General features: G+C 45.9%; 2 protein-coding genes across 4 annotated transcripts; both read right to left on the bottom strand.

The window, feature by feature from the left end:
- Window positions 1-87: 87 nt before the first annotated feature.
- slc1a8a (solute carrier family 1 member 8a) lies at window positions 88-14,017 on the bottom strand. Its single transcript, XM_076727029.1, has 11 exons — window positions 13,762-14,017; window positions 10,659-10,738; window positions 9,577-9,792; window positions 7,739-7,781; window positions 7,432-7,639; window positions 6,925-7,024; window positions 5,865-6,098; window positions 5,572-5,766; window positions 4,574-4,708; window positions 4,145-4,247; window positions 88-3,123 (listed from the first exon to the last, which is right to left on the bottom strand). The coding sequence occupies exons 1-11, from the start codon at window positions 14,011-14,013 to the stop codon at window positions 2,959-2,961; spliced, it is 1,731 nt and encodes a 576-aa protein (XP_076583144.1). The 5' UTR covers window positions 14,014-14,017; the 3' UTR covers window positions 88-2,958.
- A 2,834-nt stretch (window positions 14,018-16,851) lies between these two features.
- Window positions 16,852-20,532, bottom strand: LOC143314731 (zinc transporter ZIP3-like). 3 transcript variants are annotated; one of them, XM_076721852.1, is made up of 3 exons: window positions 20,437-20,532; window positions 18,631-18,897; window positions 16,852-18,480 (listed from the first exon to the last, which is right to left on the bottom strand). In XM_076721852.1, the coding sequence occupies exons 2-3, from the start codon at window positions 18,835-18,837 to the stop codon at window positions 17,734-17,736; spliced, it is 954 nt and encodes a 317-aa protein (XP_076577967.1). In that variant the 5' UTR covers window positions 18,838-18,897; window positions 20,437-20,532; the 3' UTR covers window positions 16,852-17,733. The 3 variants fall into 3 exon arrangements, with proteins under 3 accessions (XP_076577967.1, XP_076577948.1, XP_076577958.1); XM_076721833.1 differs by having other exon boundaries at window positions 16,853-18,480; window positions 18,631-18,916; window positions 20,446-20,515; XM_076721843.1 differs by having other exon boundaries at window positions 16,853-18,480; window positions 18,631-18,919; window positions 20,446-20,500.
- Between the last annotated feature and the right edge of the window lie 1,392 nt (window positions 20,533-21,924).

The raw sequence follows: 21,924 nt of genomic DNA, 5'->3' as shown, positions 1-21,924 counted from the left end.
GTAACACGTCAGTATCACTGTGTGGAAGAAATAATGAGTTTATTTTCAAATACAAATAAACATAAACAAAAAACATCCACATCATATAAAAAACAAACAAATATGTACATCATGCAGTTTAATGAAACTTTAAAAACTAAATGATTAAAACAACAGAAGGTTAAATTAAGGCAGGTCTACATTTTCACGTTCAACTACTGAAACAACACAACTACGTAAAGGTCCGGTGTGCAGGATTCAGAGACATCTAGTGGTGAGGTTGCAGACTGCAAACAGCTGAACAGCCCTCACGCCACTCCGCTCTGTAGAGTCAGAGTTTGGTTTGTCTGCTCGGGGCTCCTGTAGAAACATGGCGGTGCGACATGGCAGGCTCTGGAAGAGGAGCTGCTCCCTCTGTAGATTTAAAGAGTTCTCAGGTAACGAAAAAACGACGTTCTTATTTCCAGGTGATTCTACAGTAATGAAACCGTGACTGTATCCCAGTTCTGCGTTAACTCCTCCAAACCGGACCTTTAAACACCGACAGAAGGTCAAGGGGCACTTCACCAAAAGAGAAAAAATGACTTATTATAAGTGAGTTTGAAGGACTGTGTCTTCCGTGTCTCATGTTTTATCTATAAACCCTGTAATGTACACATTGTGTAAACCTTCCACTTCTTCCTGACCGTCTTCTGAATCAGACGATTCATTTTTTTTTAAATTTCGCCTTTGAGGAACTGACTGGTTTCAGTTTAGTCTGTAAAAATCAACTGAAGTTTCCTGCACAATCAGCGACGGTCAACATTTAGTGACCTCGAGTTTTTTGTCACTTGAATCATCAGTAATAACTCCCAATGTGAGACATCAGTAAACAGTATGTAAACAACTTGAGGGTAATCGGCGGCTGAAACGAGGGAAATACTGGTATCGTCCTCCGATCATTAAAACCTTTGCCAGTTTCACGCTCTCCTCTCAGGTTCCCTTCATTGTTTTCCTTATTGACATACTGACAAAGCAAACTTTGGCTGCTTCTGAGGCTCCAGACAAGATCAATAAATCACTTTACAGTCAGGGAATCTACCCCGATTGTTTGTAGACCGACGAGAGGCGTGAATTCAACCGAAACCTTCACTAGCGTCTGCTCACGTTAGCTGCAGCTGACGTCGTTAAGTTCCCATAATCCCTTCAGCACTTTGTTTCCTTTGTTAAAACGACGGCGACGGAAGAAAATAATGCACGTGGACTTCAAATGAAGCCAGTTAGAACGCATGCCAGCATGCTGTCACATACAAACGACACACAACAAGAAGAAGGTGGAGTCTGATGAAGATGAAGAGCACTTGGATTCATTCAGCCGTCGGATTGGACGGATTGACCTTTAACCCTTCAACCAGTCTGAGCACAGGTGCCAGTGAGCACAGAGTACAGTCAAAGGTAACACCTGAGAGAGCAAAAACTGAACATAACACCTGGGACACACCGCCTGTCCACCGAGTAGCACCTGTGCTTTGTGGATCATGTACAAATATCAAATATACTCAACACTTCCTGTGTCTGTTTTGAAGGTCATATAAATGAAACTTGTAATGAAATGAAACGGTCTGATATTGTCAGCCATTACCAAAGGCAAACTCACTGTAGACGGAGAGGCCGGCAGCAGCCGAGCAGGTCAGCCGTCAGACAGGTGGAGGTGAGCGGAGTGTCCGGTGTAAGACAAACATGTGGTTCAGAACAAACAGCAGCACGAAGAAGTTTGTCCCTTTGGAAAATCCCAAATAAAACACAAAAAACACTCTGAGATATGGAGAGAAGCTTGTTAGCTTAGCTTTGTTTTAGATGAACTGCCATGTGGTGTCTTCAGCTGTCTTTGGAAAAACAGTCCAGATTTGGCAGATTTGATCTGGTCTTTCAGTCTGGGTAAAGAGGAGTCGCAAGTAAAAAGTTCTGCTGAATTATCCAGGTACTGATCCACCTGTGCACCTGTAAAACAGCATCAGGACTTTTGTTCGAGTTTCTATACTGATATCAAACCAAACCTGTTTTAATGCCTTACCATCAAAGATATTTTTACAAACCATCCATGTGGCCTCTTTCCAGCACTCACTCGTGTGTGGGTCACGTTAGCCCAGACGTGTCCAGATCTGATGAGACATACAGTCCCTCCAGTGTTCTGGGTCTTCCTGAGTCTCCTCCGGTTGGACGTGTCTGGAGGTTTTCCACTCGTAGTCCAGAGCATTGTTAGCTGCTTTGTACAATTATGTTCTGCACTTAATTCCATGAAATTCTTCACATAAATAATGTGCGTTTGAGCGTTTGGTGTGAAACCTGTAGAAGCTGCTCTCAGCCACCCTGTGAGGGAAACTCTTTGGCTGCGTATATCCACCATGTCATCCTATGGTCACAACGTAAGTGTTTTAACTATATGCACCATTAAATCCACCACAGAGGCTGAAATAAAGGATCGGGGTGGACTGTGCTTATTATGGTCCATACATGCTGTACCTATCAGAACATGCTTTGACGGCGCCCATTAACAAAGCCGCGCATCAGTTCGAGCACCAGAGTTTCAGCTCATTAACAGCTGATGTTCCTCACATGTGATATTTTGAACCAGCAGTTTGTAGCACATGCCCGTCTTCTGTTGGTGCCTTTAGAGCAGATGATGAACCTGCAGGTACTCCAGGAGGGTTTGTGTACCCATAATCCTCTGGTGCACATCAGGCTTGCAAAGTTACACTGGCAAGGTTCCATTAAAACGATCTTGGTCTTGGTCCTGGAGAACAAAGGTGCACGTGAAGCTCCAGTCCACTTTTGGCCAAACAAACCTTCATCAAGCTGGAAGCAGTTGCTGCTGCTGCTCCTCCCGTGAAGAAGAAGATTCCTGCTGTGCTGCAGAGTCTGTCTTCTTAACGCTCCTGTTCAGATGGCACGCTGAGGCTTGACCGGACTCTGCCGGACCTGCCGCTCTGTCCGGTCTCGTCACACCTGACAGATGTTGTAGTAGACGGTGTGTGCGTGCCTCTCGCCTGCTGAATCGCCCATCGTCTCGAACATACAGTCTTTGTGAGTGTGGATCTCTGTCATTGGCACGTTCACGCTGTGGGAGTTGTTGTGAGGAGTCTGCGTACCGTAAGACGGAACAGACTGAGGAGGAAACACGAAAACACACGTTAGCGTTTCTTTCCCCCAGCCTCCAGTCTTTATGCTAAGCTAGGCTAACCACGTTGTAACTCCAGCTCACATACAGGAAGCATATTTACCAAAATGCTTTGAATGTTTCGCTCCATTAAATGACGTCAGATGTACAGAAAACTACACCAGCTGTTTCAGGAAGTGTTATTCATCAGTACTGTGCTCTCATGTCAGAGCACTAATTGGCAAGCTAACGCTAATTAGGTGATGGATCATTCTGAGCCTTAGTAAAGATAAAAAAACTGAAAAAAGTTCATGTTATCAGATTTGACTCCCCTGTTATTACTCTTTGTCCTCCTTCTATCTGGGGGGTAACCATGCTTTAAATTTTGGGGCTATAACTCCCATAATGCTTTGGAGGACGTGCAGACAACTATCTCTGGCATATTTTGATCCTGAGGAAAAGTTAAAAATGAGATGATTTTCAGGTTCTGGAGTTCAGTTCTGTTAAATCAGCAGGTGCATCTCGGTTACTTTTCTGCCTGGCAACGGGGGGGGGGTTAACTCAGAGGATCAAGATGAGAGTCAGAGCTCTAATCTGCTGTGGTTGTTTGTCCAATCTGAGCAAACTCTGCTCTAATCTGATCCAAACCAACATTCATGAATGACTTAACAGCTTGCAGGTGTGTGGAAAGGCTGACGTGTCCAGGCAGAAGTTTTATAGAGTGAGTTTGGTTTGGGAAACAAATCTTTCTCCAAAACAAGAAGCAAGAACAAAAAAGTTTGCCTTTTTCGTTGATTTGTTTATATTTTTTAACTAACTTTCTGCTATGGATTCCAATTTCTGATGAAAATTGGGAAATTAGTTTGCAATGACAAAAATGATAATACTAACAGAGGAATTTGTCTCTAAGTCAGAATTAAAAGGTCATTAGAGGGAGTAAAAGAAATGACTTCTCACATCAAAATTATGAGACAAAACAGTTTTAAATGCCATCACTGACAGAATAAGTCCAAAGGTTTCGGTCAGTACCTTTCCTGTTCCTGCAAGGGGGAAATCTTTCCGACACAGGTGAGCGATGATTCCCGCTGCCAGAGCGTCACCCAGAACATTGATCATAGTCCGAAACCTGTCGCTGCAGAGACAGAGCGCACGAGGAGACGCTGAAACCAGAATCACTCTGGACGAGCGTCTCTGAGCAGGAAGTCCTTCATATTCATTCACATCCAGTCTTCATTTAACACAATCAGCACATCGGTGCTACGACACAGTTTTAGTTTCTTTGCTGATTCAGACTCGACACAAAATGTATGATGATCAAATGAAATAAGATCAGTTGTTATCAATTTGACTACTCACATTATATAAAGAAAGCAGATCATTTAACAATTCTAAAGCACCATCGATAGCACTGTAAGGCTGAGAGAGAGACCTTTCTGCATAATGAGTACTGTTGCTTACAGGATCCAGTCGATGGCCACGATGAGCGTGATGTCATCTGGTGGCAAGCCCACTGATGTCAGTACGATCACCATGGTAACGAGACCGGCCTGAGGAATCCCTGCTGCGCCGATGCTAGCAGCTGTAGCCGTGATGCTGATGGACAGACAAACACACAAAAGCAGAAAAAGTAGAATTTAGAGGATCATAGAGACACTCTGCTGCCTGCAGCGTTCCTCAAATATTCCCATAATGTTTCTATGATCATTCAGTCGCGTCTGTGCTGCTGACCATACGCCTCCAGACCAACGCTGAAGGTGGACATGGGTGAGGGGGGGGGCAAGGGGTGCTCCCATTGGGCCACCCCGCCCATAAAAACTAACAAATCACCAACAGGCGATGATCCAGAGCATCCTGCGTGTTAGCGGTCGAAGCCGATTTCCAGTCGGAGCTTCTTCTCTCTGTTGTTCTTGATGCTTAAGTAAACGCAGGCTGAGGATTCCTCTATGAATGGGAAACATAACACCTTCTCATGATAATCAGGTAACCAGGTTTTCTGTATAAGAAATATTTGAAGTGGAGGAGAAGCAACTTTTCTTCCTTTCTTGCTTTATTCTCTTTCTTACATTTAATTGAAAGCATAATCGTTTAGCCCTGCTGTCATGTGTCACATTGCCTCAGTAAGTTTGGAAGAAGCGTGCATATGTCACTGTATCATCAGCATATAGCTTCATTTTACCTGCAGACATTTTTTACACATAACATTTTAGGGAAAACAGCAGCATGATTGTTACCATTCAGACTAACTGAAGGTGGTTCAAGTAAAAGCTCCCGTGGGACACTTGTACCAGTAGATATACAGTAGGAGTGTGAACATTCACATGTTGCGTCCAACTGTTTGGACAAGTTTCTTTCTGGTTGACAAAATCAGGCTCTAAACTGTTCCCGTTCATCCTGCCTTTCATAATCTCTAGTTTCTGAAACTGCATTTGAGGCAGTTTGAGTCTGTGTTGGATTACCTGATGGTGACCAACTGGCCGAAGTCCAGCTCATAGTCATTAACCTGAGCAATAAAGATGGCCGCCACGGCTTCGTACAGCGCTGTGCCGTCCATGTTGATGGTGGCCCCCACGGGGAGGACAAAGCGGGCAATCTGTCGGTCAACGTGGCAGTTTTCCAACAAACACTTCATGGTGATGGGCAGCGTGGCAGAGCTGTGAAGAGACGGCATTAAAGCAAAACTTATCCTGAATAAAATCCTGAACACATCCAGAGACCCGCAGGTTAAACCAGGACTGTCCTGGACCCTGACCTTGAGGAGGTAGCCAGAGCGATCACCATGGCCTGCAGTAACCCGCGGATGTAGGAGAAGGGATTCTTCTTGGTGAGGATGAAATAGAAGAGAGGGAGGAGGATGAGTCCATGGACGAAGAGGCCGGCGAGCACAGTGATGCCGTACCAGCCCAGCTTCTTCCCCAGCGTGCTGGGGTCCTGCATGTCCAGGATCTTTCCTGCCACCAGGAAGATGATCCCAAATGGAAAGTACCTGAGAGGACAGAACAAGCATCCTAATGATTTATCTGTTCTCCGAGTTTCACCAGCTGTGGAGCCAAACATGTAAAGTTTGTCCTGGAGGAAGATGATGGATGATGATGGGTTCATCCTCTGGGGAGCAGGAACATGTTCTTTAAATTACATGGCAGTGGAAGTCTCATTAAAGCTAAAATATCTGATTCAACTTTTCATGCTCGAACGGCAGCTCACAGCTCATGAGAGATAAAGTAAAAGCCTCATCAGTCCTGATCGTCGGGATTGCTGGTTGCAGACACTGTCAGCCTTAGCCTCGTGCTAACGTCAGTGTTAGCCAAGTTTAGTTTTATCACCACTGGATGAAAACAGGTTATGGCTCACAAACTGGTTTTACATAGAGATGAGATGTTCAGTAGATTACTAGTTTGAAACTAGTTGGAAGGTACTGAGAACTTCAGCTCAGACCTCCATCCTTAAACCAAAGAGCAGAGCAGCCTTCAACAGGTGGAGCTTCAAGCGCAAAACGATCACCTGCTGTGATTCAATGTCACCTGAACATTGAGAAACATGCTGCCTGAATTCTGGTGTGAACAAGGGTCAAACGGTTCAAAGTGGACGAGAACAGCAGAACAAACAACAATCAAAACGGACCCGTCAGACGGACCAGAGCCCGACGAGTTCGAGGTCGACGCCTGCACTCAGTCTGCTCTGGTCTCAATCAGCGGAAGAGTTTTTAAACTCTATCCCTTTTCAAACAGAGTACCACTGTGAGCCAGGTGAGAACTGTGTGTACCGTGTGTACCGTGTGTACTGCAGATGTACACTGAGAGTTTTTATCTCACCAGACAGCGGCGTTGATGATTTTCATGACACACTCGTTGATACACTGACAGACGTTGACCAGAGGAGCTCCTCGCTCTCCCATCCTGCCCAGCAACAGACCTTCAACAACACAGTTCATATCACAGTACAGACATTATTACTATTAGTAGTAGTAGCAGTAGTGTAGTAGTAGTAAAGTATAAACACTGCTCATGAGGACATTTGACTGTAAGATGCCAACCAAAGCCTAACTTTTAAAGAATAATTAAGAAACCGCACTGTGGCTTGTTCAGGGTGAGAACTGTCTGAAATGTCTGAAATGCAAAGGATTATGGGTAGAGGATTGAGGAAGTGTCTGCAGCGATGCTTACAGTAAAGTTAGTCATACATGTTCAGTCTAAACTGCTGCCGTCTGATGACAAATGACAAAAAATACAAGTGAGTGTTTAAACCTCATCTGGACGTCAGAGCAGTAAAGTGGAGGACTTAATGAAGCCGGTTCTGTACTTTGACAGCGTCCTGCTCACCCATGGTGGCCGAGAAGATGACGATGCCGAGGACGTTCATCTGTTGGCTGCTGCCAGGACTCGTCTTGTACTGGATCTCCGGAGGCGGGGTCAGCTCCAGGTACACCGTCCGGCCTTTGGGGTCACTCTCATCGGGGAAGACGTAGACGAAGTTGGGCTGGATGGTTCTGGTTGGGACTTTGAGGATGGGAATCAGGTCTGTTTTGTACTGAGGAAACAGAGTCGTGTGTTACAGGAAGCCGAGTTTGGAGAGTTGAAAAGTGACGGACTGTAATTTGTTCTGGAGGTGTTCTGGCTGCTGTCTCACCTGCTGAAACGTGGCCTCGATCAGATTAGAGGGAACCATGTTCCTGTGGAGGGACAAAGAGAAACTCAACACACAGATCAGCTCAGTGTAAAGCTGCCCGGGTGAACGTTTGAAATGAGGAAATCCTGCTGGTTCCTGCGGAGCCAACGGCCACGAGAGTCGACATGAAGGTCATCAGCCATTGTCCATAATCCCAGAATCACTCTAAGGTGGTGTCATGTCATCATAATTCAGATTAATTTGGACATATTGACGTGTTGTGACAGCTGCCAATGATCTGCAGAGAGGACGGAGCTGTGATCCATAAAATGGCAGGCAGACTGAGGCACTGCAGCGGTGACAGCAGGAAGGAAAATGCAGCTGAACCCGGAGGGAAAACTCTTGGTAAGATCACCTGACCTTCACGGGGGGTCAGAGGTCAACAGGATGATGATGCGTTCACCCCGCTCGTGAGGCTGATTGAAGGGCGGGGTCCACCAACGTGCCGCAGCAGAGATCATTGCACCGCACCGCCGCTGGCTCAGGTAATCTGTCACTCATCCCTGCAGGATTACTAAAAATACACTGATCAGCCCCGTCGCTAAGTGGATTGATGTGTGTGTGAGAGTGTGTGTTGGTGTGTTTTCTACAATTTGTTGATCTAAGTGTTGTTCAGGTGACTGACAGTAGCCTGCTGGACTCTGTGTCTAAAACTGACCCTTATTCTCACCACTGTGCATCATGTGTGAAAATAAAGATGAACGTGGTCGACTCAAAAGACGGATCAAAACCTTCTGCAAAGATGATTCACCGACGGCACGACTCTTCACCGACAACACGACTCTTCACCGACGGCACGACTCTTCACCGACAACACGACTCTTCACCGACGGCACGACTCTTCACCGACAACACGACTCTTCACCGACAACACGACTCTTCACCGACGGCACGACTCTTCACCGACAACACGACTCTTCACCGACGGCACGACTCTTCACCGACGGCACGACTCTTCACCGACAACACGACTCTTCACCGACAACACGACTCTTCACCGACGGCACGACTCTTCACCGACAACACGACTCTTCACCGACGGCACGACTCTTCACCGACAACACGACTCTTCACCGACGGCACGACTCTTCACCGACAACACGACTCTTCACCGACGGCACGACTCTTCACCGACGGCACGACTCTTCACTGCCAGCTCATGTGATCTTATTAAAGATGATGATGAGGGATTCATTTCAAAAAGCAGTTTCACAGACAGACGCTGACATCAAGCCCTGACTTCATTTCTGTATGATCACTAATCATTAATAATGGTCAGTCATCTGTTCATGTCGACGTCCAAGAACAACCAGGAAACACACACTCATGTGACTGACTGACCATCATCATCATCATCAGGAGGTGCGAGGCGTCTGCTGGCTGCGGGAGCTGCACTCACAAACATTAATGAACTTTGTCTTTGTTGTTTTCACGCAGAAGCTTCTGGTAAAAACGTCCTCTCACGGCGTGTTTCAGAGAGACGGTGGACCGACATCTTCTTCAGAAAATACACTTCTGTCATATCTTTGATTATCCAAGTGAATCAATGCCAGCAGCAGAGAAAGAGGGATGGTGATTGGCTGCTGTGGGTTCAGCACAGGGGCTGCTCGTCATCCAGCTTGGTTTCCATGTGCTCTCACCTGTGCTCTCAGCAGTTTCTCCTCATTGCTCACTTCTCCTTCCAGGATATTAAAGCCTGACAGCGTCACAGTTTTTGGTTTTGCTATGATGGCTTTTGAGCTGACTGACTGCAGGTCAACCACCAGGCGAAGCAACATCGATCTCTGACACAAACTCACCTGATGAGGTCGAGCAGGGCATCAGCCGAGGTCATGACGGGCCCCCCTCCCAGCCGGTTACTCTCCACCTCCGTCCCCACACCGGGCTTGATGATGATGACGAGAACGATGCCAACCACCACGGCAATGAAGGTGGTCCACAGGTAGTAGGTGACGGTCAGGACGCCCATTCGACAGCATGCCTTCGACTCCATGGACGACAGACCGGACATCAAGCTGCACACGGGATGCACAGATAGAAAGGCCGCCATCACACCAAAACATCAAAGAGTCTGACGCCTTTAGCCTAGCTTAGCACAAAGACTGGAACCAGAGGGAATCTGTTAGCATAGCTCCTTCAACAAAGAAAATATCCTATGCAATGAATTCATTTTGTTAATATGAAAGAGAGCTTAACTGTCCATAATAATAATAATAATAATGTAGTTTACATTATTATTGTTGTTAATTCAAGCAGATATACACAAAGTACAGCTCTAATACCACAGTGCAAAAATACTTTAAGTGTAGTCAGTAAGATGTACTTGAAGTATTGAAAGTAAAAGTACAGAGTGCAGTAAAGTGTCCCCTGTGTCTGTTGTCTTCGTGTCTCTGGTCTCTTTAGATCATTGTGTCTCCTGCGTTCATGTCAAAGCAGGATTTTCCTGTTGGACATGTTTGAGGTGAAGCTTATTTTCAACTATTCTGTAAAAATAAAACTGTGTATCCAGTTAGCTTTCATTTTCTTTAGATATTAACGGCTATTTATTTATTTATTTGGTGTATCTTCAGTTCCACGTGTAGCTTTAATCTGACCTGTGATCAGCTGCTATTAACATCTGCACTTAAAATAAAGTTGTATTGAACTGAATGACATACAGCACGTCTAATAATATCAATTGATGATGAAGGCCTCACAGTAACAAGCTGTGAGGTGGATCATGTGACTGCAGCGCCTCCTCCACCTGCTGAGATCAAACAAGCAACCTCTCAATTAGTGCTGAGGCTCAGCGGCACTCCAGCAGCATCTGAATCCACCTGCATGAGGTTTAATGACTCACAGGAAACAGAGACTCCAGGTGTGTGACAGGACATCAGCCTACCTGGACGTGATGAGAGGAAGAATGAGCATCTTCAACATCCTCATCAGCAGCTCTCCAGGAAAAGAGAAGTAGATCTTTGCCTGCGGTGATAAACGAGAGCAACATTTTACAAAATACAGCTCACCTCATCCTTTCAAAATAAAAGCAGAGACCAGTTTGACTGTTTTCATCACTCTGGTCCTGATGGCAGAGAGATCTTCAAGGTGGATTCTATCTGCAGTTAACCAGTGGGTCTCAGCAGTGAGTCAACAGGAAATAATCAGTGTCCTTTAAATCCTCGTCAGTGATCAGAAAACCTCACAAAGACGTCGGATGAAACGACTTCCTGCTGTTTTCACACAACTAACAGTTTTATTTATTCCTCTTTTTCACATGCGTCAATGCTTTTTGTTTTCATCTTTGGATTTTTTTTATTGTCCATAAAAAGAGAAGCTGAATTAAAAGGTTTGATTGATAATTAAACTGTCCATTTTAGAGTAAAAACACATCTGAACTGTTTCATAGAGACTTCTAATAAAAAAAATGCCCAAAGGAACAAAGAATAATAGAATAAAAAAAATAAAATAATTTCCACTCTTGACTAAGAACTGAGTGAAGGTTGTTGTTGCTGGTGGGACGTGTTATGAAGGAGCACACAGGGCAGATCATCTGCATCCACCACAGTCTGAAGGAAGAGTGATCTGCTCATATCCACACGTTTAAAGCTGCACTGCTCAGTATTATTTGGAAAAGCAATGAACGAAGCCCACAGATCATCATCATCATCATCATCATCATCATCACCTGCTGGATGTGATGATATGACAGATGTTGTGTTCTTTAAGGTTATTTGAAAGTTTCAGGTTAACTGATGAATGAAGGAAGCAGGTGAAACCTTCAGGTGTGTTTCGAGCCGCTTCGAGATCTAATTGATTAAAGTCAACAGCTGATTGGTCTGAAAGCTCCTGCCTCGCCACGACCGCAACACGTGACGGCTGCTTAAACCTTTAATGTTGGAGGACCTTTTAATGGCGAGCGGCTCGTCCACGACACACAAGAAAATTTTACATCTGAAATATGAAGCGCTGCCTGAGCGACCTTTGACCTCCTCTTTCCTCAGCCGGCTCTGCTGAGACGGATCAAAACTTCCTGGAAAGACGTTTCACAGAGAAACTATTTTTATCCAGCAGCTGAAACGCTGCATTTCAAGGAGGAAGACAAAGAACCTGCCGTTAGCAGAGACGAAGGTTAAATTCTTTTTCTGCTTCAGTTTTTAGCAGCACTGTCTGTTAGCACCAACACGACGTTCCAGCAGTGAAACACTGAAACGCGTGATTGAGTCGGTGATATTAACTGAGGACTCACATGAACATGAACATTTGTCTGAGAAGCCAGTTCTACTTTCACTTTGATGCGTTGAGTCAGTTCTGCTGATGATCCTGAATGCAGGACTTTTACTAGTAACACTGAGGTATTTGTACAATAAATCCTCACACTGAGGAGTTTTTTGGTCATTTTCGTTTGAAAATGACTCAAAGGATGAAGTTATGCTCTAATCAGCTTCAGTTTCATTAACGGATGGATCATTTCAGGACAAATTCAGCTTTCTGTTCAGTGTTTTAATTCTTCTCTGTATTTTTAATGTGCTGACATGAAGGTCTTCATGCTGTCTCGCAGCCTAAACTTCACTGGTTGTCGGCCTAAACGTAGTCAGATTTAGGCTTGAAATGCAGCCGTCAGCCTGTCAAATGTCCACCAAGTGTTCATTAAGGGTGTTGAAAAGCTTCCATATTAAACACAGAGGACATGATCTCAGTGTCTTCATTCTCTGTCCTGTACCATCATTTACCTTCTCTCACTTTCTCTGATTGAATGAAGGGATTAATGAATGAATGTGGACGGCTGAAGTCTCACTCTGTGGTTGTGAACCTGCACAGAGCTACTGGTCAGTCGACATGGACGTCATTGCTGGAGGGGAAATTTCAGTTTCTCACTAAAAGTTGTTGAAGTTTAACAAACATTTGCTCTTTTTCAAAGCTGCGTTTACTTCCTTGTTTTCTAGCCAGCAGTCTTCTTCTTCTTCCTCTCTGTTCGTACACTGCTACGTTTCTTTCCTTGTTATTGACGCCATCTTTTAGCACAAATCTCTTGGCAGGAAGTGAATCACATCGTGCGTGTCCTCGTGCCTGAAACAAACAGAACGCTGACGATCCATCACCACGCACCTTTTATCATATTATAGAGATGTTGTGGCTAACATGTTAGCGAACCACATCCAGCTAGATGATCATCTGGATGTGGAACCTGGTCTGAAATGTTTTAAGCTCCTAAACTGAAATGTTAGCTAACCTGAATTTGTGTGCTAACAGGGAAAGGGCCCGAAAGACGCTGAAGCTCCAGTTTATAAAGTACTTGAGTAGTAAAGTGCTTGTAGCTAACGTGTTAGCAAAGAGTCTGTTTTGACCTCAGCATACGCAGAGCCACATTAGCATCCCGAAAGTAGCTCAAAATGTGAAAGAAAATTAACTGAATTGTTAGCTAATCAGAAATGAACTGTTTTCATGGTTAAAATAAACAGTCAGCTCACTGGAACAAAACTGTTTAACTGCTAAAGTGAACTGTTAGAGGCAGAAAGGCGCCTGAGCATCAGCTCAGAAACACTACGTCCATTTGTCATCATGTGGCTGTTCAGATGCTAAATGCTTCATCAGCTTGTCTCTGCAGGTAGAGAACAGAAACTTCATCGAGCACCTGAGACCGAACCCGTCAGGAAACGTGGAGCAAAACCAAAACGAGGAGCTAAAGGAGGCTGAAAAGCTCCACAGACTCACCGACTGCCACTTTTGGCTACATGCACTTAATTAGTTAATCTCTTGTTTTTACAAACAAGTTGATTTAAAGGACAACTAATGTAAGATTTTAAGTCTGTGCAGGTGAAAATGTGAAGTCCAGACAGGTGAGGCCCGCTGGGAACTTTTTACAAACATATCAATGGAAACCATCAAAAGAGTCCCGGCAGATTTGAAGTACAGGATCCACACAGCAGTCAAAACCTTCTGTCCCGACAGGCGAGTCACACCTGAGTGTGAAGGTTAGTCCTACCTGAATGGGCAGGTAGTCGTACCTGTGTGGACAGGTGAGTTCCTCTCAGCATGAAGCCCAGCGTGCAGCCGGTGAGCACCGCGATGACCGACAGCGTCAGCAGCCCGTTCCTCTTACAGAAATCCCTCACGGACCTCCTCAGGTCCTCCTTCACAGTCACCTGGAAGAAAGTCTTCACTCGGTCCCCCATCATGCTCCCTGTTTCTCCCGGAACATATGAACTGTGGTCGGAGCGCGCCTCCTCCTCGCCGCTCGGTAACAGAAGCTCCTCCATACCGTCCAAGGTTTCAGTCCGTCCTCCTCTCGGTGTGTTTGGCAGGGTGACAAACCTGAGAGCCAAAGACGAACTAACCTTTTCCACGGAGGGATTAAATCATCGCGGTCCACTTAGAGCCAACTGCAGCCCTGCAGGCCAGCAGCAGGCGGGCCGGCAGACTTACAGGCACTAAGAGGCTTACAGAGGAGGAATAACACCTCACACGCCTTTGTTGTGGCATCTGGTCCTACGGTTGGACCTGGGTCTGGATCCTGGTCCCGATCCTGTTGTTTGCCTTTTATTCCTTTTCACTGAACTGACAGGATCAAAAAGGCCTCAGAGAGCTCAGAGGATCCTGCAGGTTTAGATGGACTTGGACTCAGTGAGGTTGAACTTTATGGGCTCTGATCAGCGTCAGAGAGGCACAAAAAATACAGAATTTGTAAATCAAAAAGCAGAAATGAGAACAAACCAGCTCTCAGTCTGTCGTCTATCAGCTCAAATCCACCGAGAGGAAAAGGAAATGCTTCAGTGAACAAACTCCAGAAAAATGAAAACTCATTTTAAGTTCATTTTTTTCTACGTATTCGTGATTTGAAGCTGCAGTTTTCCAAAAGCTGATGAAGAATCACAGGATTTAAAATGAGCTGTGAACATCTCAGATGTGTTTGGCCTTAATGTGATACGACTGATCGATCATCAGTGTGTGCAGCTGCAGATCCTCTCATGGCCACTAGATGCTGCTCTAAGAGGAAACACATCAGCGTGAGCTATAACTAAAAATCTGTAAATGTTAATGTAAATGTTAATCTGTAGTCAGACTACAGTCAGACTACAGACAGTCAGACTACAGACAGACAGGCTACAGTCATACTACAGACAGTCAGACTACAGACAGACAGACTACAGTCAGACTACAGACTGACTACAGACAGTCAGACTACAGTCTGACTACAGACAGTCAGACTCAGTCAGACTACAGTCAGACTACAGACAGTCAGACGACAGTCAGACTACAGACAGACAGACTACAGTCAGACTACAGTCAGACTACAGACAGTCAGACTACAGTCAGACTACAGTCAGACTACAGACAGTCAGACTACAGTCAGACTACAGTCAGACTACAGACAGTCAGACGACAGTCAGACTACAGACAGACTACAGACAGACTACAGTCAGACTACAGTCAGACTACAGACAGACTACAGACAGACTACAGACAGACTACAGTCAGACTACAGTCAGACTACAGACAGACAGACTACAGACAGACTACAGACAGACAGACTACAGACAGACTACAGTCAGACTACAGACAGACTACAGACAGACAGACTACAGACAGACTACAGTCAGACTACAGTCAGACTACAGACAGACTACAGACAGACTACAGACAGACTACAGTCAGACTACAGTCAGACTACAGTCAGACAGACTACAGACAGACTACAGACAGACAGACTACAGACAGACTACAGTCAGACTACAGATAGACTACAGTCAGACCACAGACAGTCAGACTACAGTCAGACTACAGACAGACTACAGTCAGACTACAGACAGACAGACTACAGACAGACTACAGTCAGACTACAGATAGACTACAGTCAGACCACAGACAGTCAGACTACAGTCAGACTACAGACAGACTACAGTCAGACTACAGACAGACAGACTACAGTCAGACTACAGACAGACTACAGTCAGACTACAGACAGACAGACTACAGACAGACTACAGACAGTCAGACTACAGTCAGACTACAGTCAGACTACAGATAGACTACAGTCAGACCACAGACAGTCAGACTACAGTCAGACTACAGACAGACTACAGTCAGACTAAAGACAGTCAGACTACAGTCAGACTACAGTCAGACTACAGACAGATAGACTACAGTCAGACTACAGTCAGACTACAGACAGACTACAGTCAGACTACAGACAGTCAGACTACAGTCAGACTACAGACAGACTACAGTCAGACTACAGACAGACAGACTACAGTCAGACTACAGTCAGACTACAGACAGACTACAGTCAGACTACAGACAGTCAGACTACAGTCAGACTACAGACAGACAGACTACAGACAGACTACAGACAGACTACAGTCAGACTACAGTCAGACTACAGTCAGACTATAGACTACAGACAGACTACAGACAGTCCAGTGACTGAGGAGTTTGTTTCTTGGATGACAGAACTAAACGGTGTCGACAGATCTGATTGGACAGAGTTGATGTTCATCTTTAGAGAATCTTGACAATCAATCGCTGAGTTCCATCTCTGTAATCCACGATGAAGGTAGCATTGATCAAATCAGAGGTGAGATAAACTCTGGATTAAGTCAAAGTCCTGTTGTTCGGATTTGTCAGACTGAGTTAAAGTGTCTCAGGTGAATCAGGATTTATCGCGGTTCTGCTCTCAGGAAGCAGCCTTGACGTTATGACTCACCTGCAGGTCGCCCACAGTCCAGCACAGACCCACACAGACCAGAACTGCAGGTAGATACACCTGAACCAGTTTGTGTGCATGCTGCTTCCCTCAAACCGATGGCGGAGAGGTCAGCTGCACCTGTCAGACTTTGGTGTTTTAGTGCCTCCTGGTGGTCGTATCAGATAAAGACACGACAGACAGCAGAGTTCAGATCAGACCTGAGGAAGACAATTTTAATCTTTTTAACACAAACCAACACATTCAACAAGGCGAGGCTTCATCTTTACTGAGGAATCACTCAGATCTGATGGTGTAACGATCAGTTTTCACGACGAAGAGTCGCCTGAACTCAATGAAAGCAAACAGAGAGACAGACAGACTCAACTCAAAGCCCAGTGCATGCTGGGAGCTTTCTCAAGTTCCTGTGATCACATGATTAGCCCTCAGCTAGTTATATGAATGAATATGAAGATATATGAAGACTTTGCCTGTATTTCAAAATAAGAGCACAGCGTTACTCAACCAGCTGGATGAGAACAAGCAGTATTATTTATGATGTTAGTCTGGATTAAAGAAGACACGTTTCTTCAGTACGAATCAGTTTTAATTTCAACTAACAAGATAAATATGAGACAGTGATGAAACGACACAAACTTTATAAATACCAAACATATAACAACAGAAATGTCAAAAATCAAGCTCAGTAAAGACGAGGATGGGCGTTACAGACTGTCTTAAAGGGCTCCAGTGGTTTTATTTGGGGGTTTATAGAGAAGAGGTATTTCACTACAGAAGAACGAGCTTTAATAAACACTCTGTGACTTTGTCGGTGGTGGAAAAGAAACCAGACTGAGGACATGAAAGGGACGACCTGATGTTTATGGGTTTGAGTCCACAGAGTCTCAGAAATGTCTCTTCTTCCTTCACTGAGTTTGTTTCACGTCATTCAACCGAAGGAGAAAAAACTCTACAAACGTTTTCACAAAGTCTCTTGTTCTCAGAGTTAAATTAGATGAAATGTTAAATAAAAACTTCAGTTTGTTTGTTTCAGTGACTCTCTGCCGTCAGGTGAGTTCACCTGTCCGCCAGTGCAGCCAGGTGAGGTCAGCAGGTGTTACTTCAAGTTTCCTCTGAAAAACTTTCATTCGTGATTTTTCTGTTTTCACGTGACGTCTCAGACGAGGACGGACAGGTCGTGTTGAGCTGCTGCAGATGTTTCTGCTCATAGCTGGACTCTGCTGTTGTTCCGGAGCGTTCCTTTGGTTTGGCCGTGTGCCTGCGCACTTCCTGTGCGTCACCACTTGATGAAGACGAGCGCGGCGAGCGTCGCGTAGCCGAGGATGAGGAAGAGCACTTTGAGCAGCCGGTCCTGTTTGTCGTCCAGCTCTCGGGACAGAATCTCAAAGAAGGTGACGAACAGGAAGGTTCCGGCGGCGAGTCCTTGCAGCACCACCGACACCACGGCGCCCGCCAGCGTCTGAGCCGACTCGATGCCCATCCCCACCACCATCCCCAGCGGGATCATCAGGCTGACCGTTACGCCCAGCTTGGCGGCATCCTTCATGCCGAGCGACGCCTTGGCCACGCTCACTCCGAGCGCCACGGCAGCCAGCGTCTCGTGCACGGCCACGCCAAGGAAGAGGCTACCCAGCTTGGCGCCATCCTCCTGCAGGCCGAGCGCCAGACCCTCAAACACCGAGTGAGCCGACAGGGCCAGAACTAGGCTGGCGAGCCGCAGAGGCCCCGCCCCCGCCAGCTCGGCGGGACTGAAGTGTCCGTGCTGGTGTCCGTGGGAACGCCGCCCGCCGGCGCCCGGCGAGCCCCGCGCCGAGGAGATGAAGGGCGTGTCGTACTCGGAGTCGCTGCCGGCCTCGGAGCCGCCAGCGTTGAAGGTCTCCAGGTCGATGAAGGACGGTTTCTCCTTCCTGAAGGTGAGGACGGTCTGCTCGACAAAGACGGTGAGGAAGAGGCCGAGCATCATCATGGTCTCAGCCAGAGGATAGTCGCTGCTGATCTTCAGCTGCTGGAACACGTCGGCCACCTGAGGAGAGTCAGACGCAACATCAGAACTCCTCCAGCTGATGGCCGCCGTCACCTGACAGGTCACTGATTGCGCTCGCTGCTGCACAGAAGACGATGAAGATTTCATGTGATGTGTGTGCGTGTGTCTGTGTGTGTGCGTGTGTGTTACCTTGTCCCTGACTGCAGGCAGCAGAGCGTTGAAGCATGTTGCCAGGAAAACGCCTCCTCCAAACGAGTTGCAGAGAGACAGAGCCCTCCTGTATCTGTGCGCCTTGTCATAGTCGGCCAGCAGGAGGCGCACTGGGACCAGTATCCCAGCCAGCATGAGGCCAAACAATCCCAGCAGGCCAAGCAGTTTGGCCACCAGGATGTCCATCCTGAAGCTCCGGCCAGCACACGCTACGACCTCATCTCACACCACTGCTCTCCTCTGCTGCTGCTGGACTGTACTGGTTCTACTGGGACAGACAGAGACACTGTGAGTGTGAGACATCAGAGGACGGGGGGTGCAGAGTAAACCAGCCCACCCAGATTCTCCTCTCATCAAGACCACAGTGAGAGTGACAGAAGCTGAATGGAGGGAAATCTGAGCCAGTGGAGTCAAAGAAAACACAGATATTCAGAAACACATACATTTCTGAGGTACTTGTACTTTGATGAAGTACTTCCTCTTTCTGACGCTTTCTTCTTTCCATTGGCTGATTACTTCACCATCATTAACATCCGACAATATGCAGAAGGAGTTATATCTCAAATCCACCTAAAGTCTCCATGTGCATCAGCCTCTGACTCTCAATATGAGACTTTTACCAGGATCACCTCCACCTGTTTGTTTGCCTCCTCCAGTTGAGTGACAGGTTCCATCGTGTCCGTCCACACTCTTCTCAAACATGTAGTGAGTGTGTGTTTATTGGTGACATGAAGTTCTCTCTATTATTCCAGTGAATAATGTCCAGGTGGAGACATGCTGTCTTCACTTCAGAGGACGGACAGAGAGCTTCATCACACGGAGCAACGACAATCACCGGAAGACCAACATCAGCTCAACCAATCAGCTTCTGCTGGCCGGCGATGCTTCAAACATGGACGCTGCTGCAGAGAAGCTGCAGACTGTCAAACTGCTCCACACAAGAAAATTTGTGTCAGATAAAATGACAGTCCCTCCAGGTGTTCCGGACATACCTCAACCTGACCACTAGATGCCACTAGATCCTCCACATTGGAGGATCTGACTACTTCTTACGTACGGAGGAGTAATACTTCATACTTCTTCTGTCTGTAAACTAACGTTACTGCTGCTGTTAAAGAAACCTTACAAAACTTTGAATCCTGAAAAACAAAATCGTTAAACAGGTTTTCAGTGTTACGCCTCTTCTAACTGGAGCTTCCGGTCTGTATTTCACCTTCTCACCTGCAGCTTCACGCCCACTAAACGCCTCCTGCCTGTTTCCTGGTGTTACACTAACGTTTCATCCTGCGGACATAAACTGATAAACTGGTCGTTCGTTTGACTGTTTTTGTTCGTTTTTAACGGTTATATTACGGGCATCACGGCAGGTGACGAACGACGTCAAACACGCACCCCGCTTCCCTTTAGCAACTTCAAAATAAAGCACTTCCGCGTTTCAAAGCCATCACAATAATGTTTTTCGTGTGACTCTTATAGCTGTCACTTTAATCTTAACTATAAAATTATTTACAGTATGTGATTTAACTTCAGCTTTTCTGCCAAATGGCATTTGTTCAGGTGGGAGACAAATCACCCCATTTCCGCTAGTGTTCCGGCGAACTTGACGGAGCTGCCACATTAGCTAGCCATCGTTCAGTTAGCCCCCGGCAGCTAAAGAGGCTAGCTAACACCACAAACCTCCGATTATGACAGTAAGTAGCTGCTCACGTCTGTGTTTTCAAGTCAAAGCAGCGACCTGAGCTCAACATAAACACACTAAACCCCAAAAACATGACTCAGAGAAACCGTGTTTACCTGCGCGAGCGACAGTCCTGTCTCCAGCAGGTATGTGACAACGCTTCCTCCTTACGTCACCCATCCCCGGGCTGCAGGGCGGATCTGTTGATGACGCAATCAGGACCAGAGCCAATCCAACAGCTCCGTTAGATCCACTGTCACAGAGATCTTTATATGTGCGGTATTTATCCCCAGAACGACGCAGACATCCGAAGTCTCCCGGAAGTTCCGGGAGTCTCCCTGATTTTGATAGTGACTCCCTGATGCCCGCGAGTCAGATAAAATATCACGGATTTTGGACTATGCGAGGGAAGTTTTTTTTTGTTTTTGTTTTTGTTTTTTTGTTTTTTTTTTTAACAATGCGAGTGCGAAGTGCGAAGATAATACCTCGTGCATCATGCTCGGATTACTTGCGAAGGCACGAGAGAGAAGGGGAAGGAGGGGGCGGGGGGCACAGAGACTGTAGGCTACTTCTGGAACCTGTGCATGCATTATGCGAGAGCTCTGATCCGACAGTGTTCAGCCTGAGCGGCTGGTTGCAAGAGAGCGCGCCGATTGGTTTGGTCAGCAAAATAAACCAATAAGCTTTCGGTGTGGGCGGGGTTTGGTTTATTTTCACCGACCGTAGTTATCACCACAGCCCCTAAAATTTCTATCACTCATTCAGCTCACGAAATGGCAGAGGGTGAATCCTCCGGTAAAAAAAAAAAAGGAAATACAAAACTCATTTTACAGCGGAATATACCAAAGTATATCCATGTCTTGTTAAAGTGAAGAATGATGACACCGTGGCGAGGTGCACTGTGTGCAACAGTGACTTCAGCATTTCCCACGGCGGACTTAATGACTGTCAAAGACATGTCGAGGTATGCTCAGTTCATCACGCCATCACCTGTGTTTTATTTACGTAGGTTACAGTAGGCCTAAATGCTGTCATAAAAGTAGGCTGTAAAGACTTCTGTAAAGTTTTAATGAATAGGTAGTTACTATAAATATAGGGATATCTAACTAGCCAGGTATCTTTATCTAGCCCAGCTAAGCTTTAAAAAAAAATGTCCAATTTAATATGTTGATAAATGTAGGCTAAATGAATTAATGGTAGAAAATATGTCGAAATGACAGGCCTAATTATGTGATTTATTCTTTAGGGATCAAACCATATCAGGGAGGCTAAGCGCAGGGAAGGCTGCTCCAATATAGCTCAGTTCTTTTCTGGAGAAAAGCAAAGTGTCACTGAAAGGTCACTGCAGCTGAGGTGCGTTTCACATCATTTGTTGTGGAACACAATGTGCCATTCAGTGTCTGTAGGCACACTGGCAAGTTGTTCAGGAAGATGTTTCCAGATTCAGACATAGCTAAACATCATGCCTGCTCCTCCAGCAAAGCCACAGCCATAATGAACCTGGTACTGGAACCTGAATGTTCAGAGGATATGTACAAACTAATCCGCACGGAAAAAAGGCCATACAGTATTTTGGTTGACGAAAGCAATGACAT

The sequence above is a fragment of the Chaetodon auriga genome, chromosome 3 (genome assembly GCF_051107435.1).
Source record: "Chaetodon auriga isolate fChaAug3 chromosome 3, fChaAug3.hap1, whole genome shotgun sequence".
Taxonomy (NCBI): Eukaryota; Metazoa; Chordata; class Actinopteri; order Chaetodontiformes; family Chaetodontidae; genus Chaetodon; species Chaetodon auriga.
The sequence above is the reverse complement of the archived record's forward strand: the minus strand, read 5'-3'. Positions and strand labels throughout refer to the sequence as shown.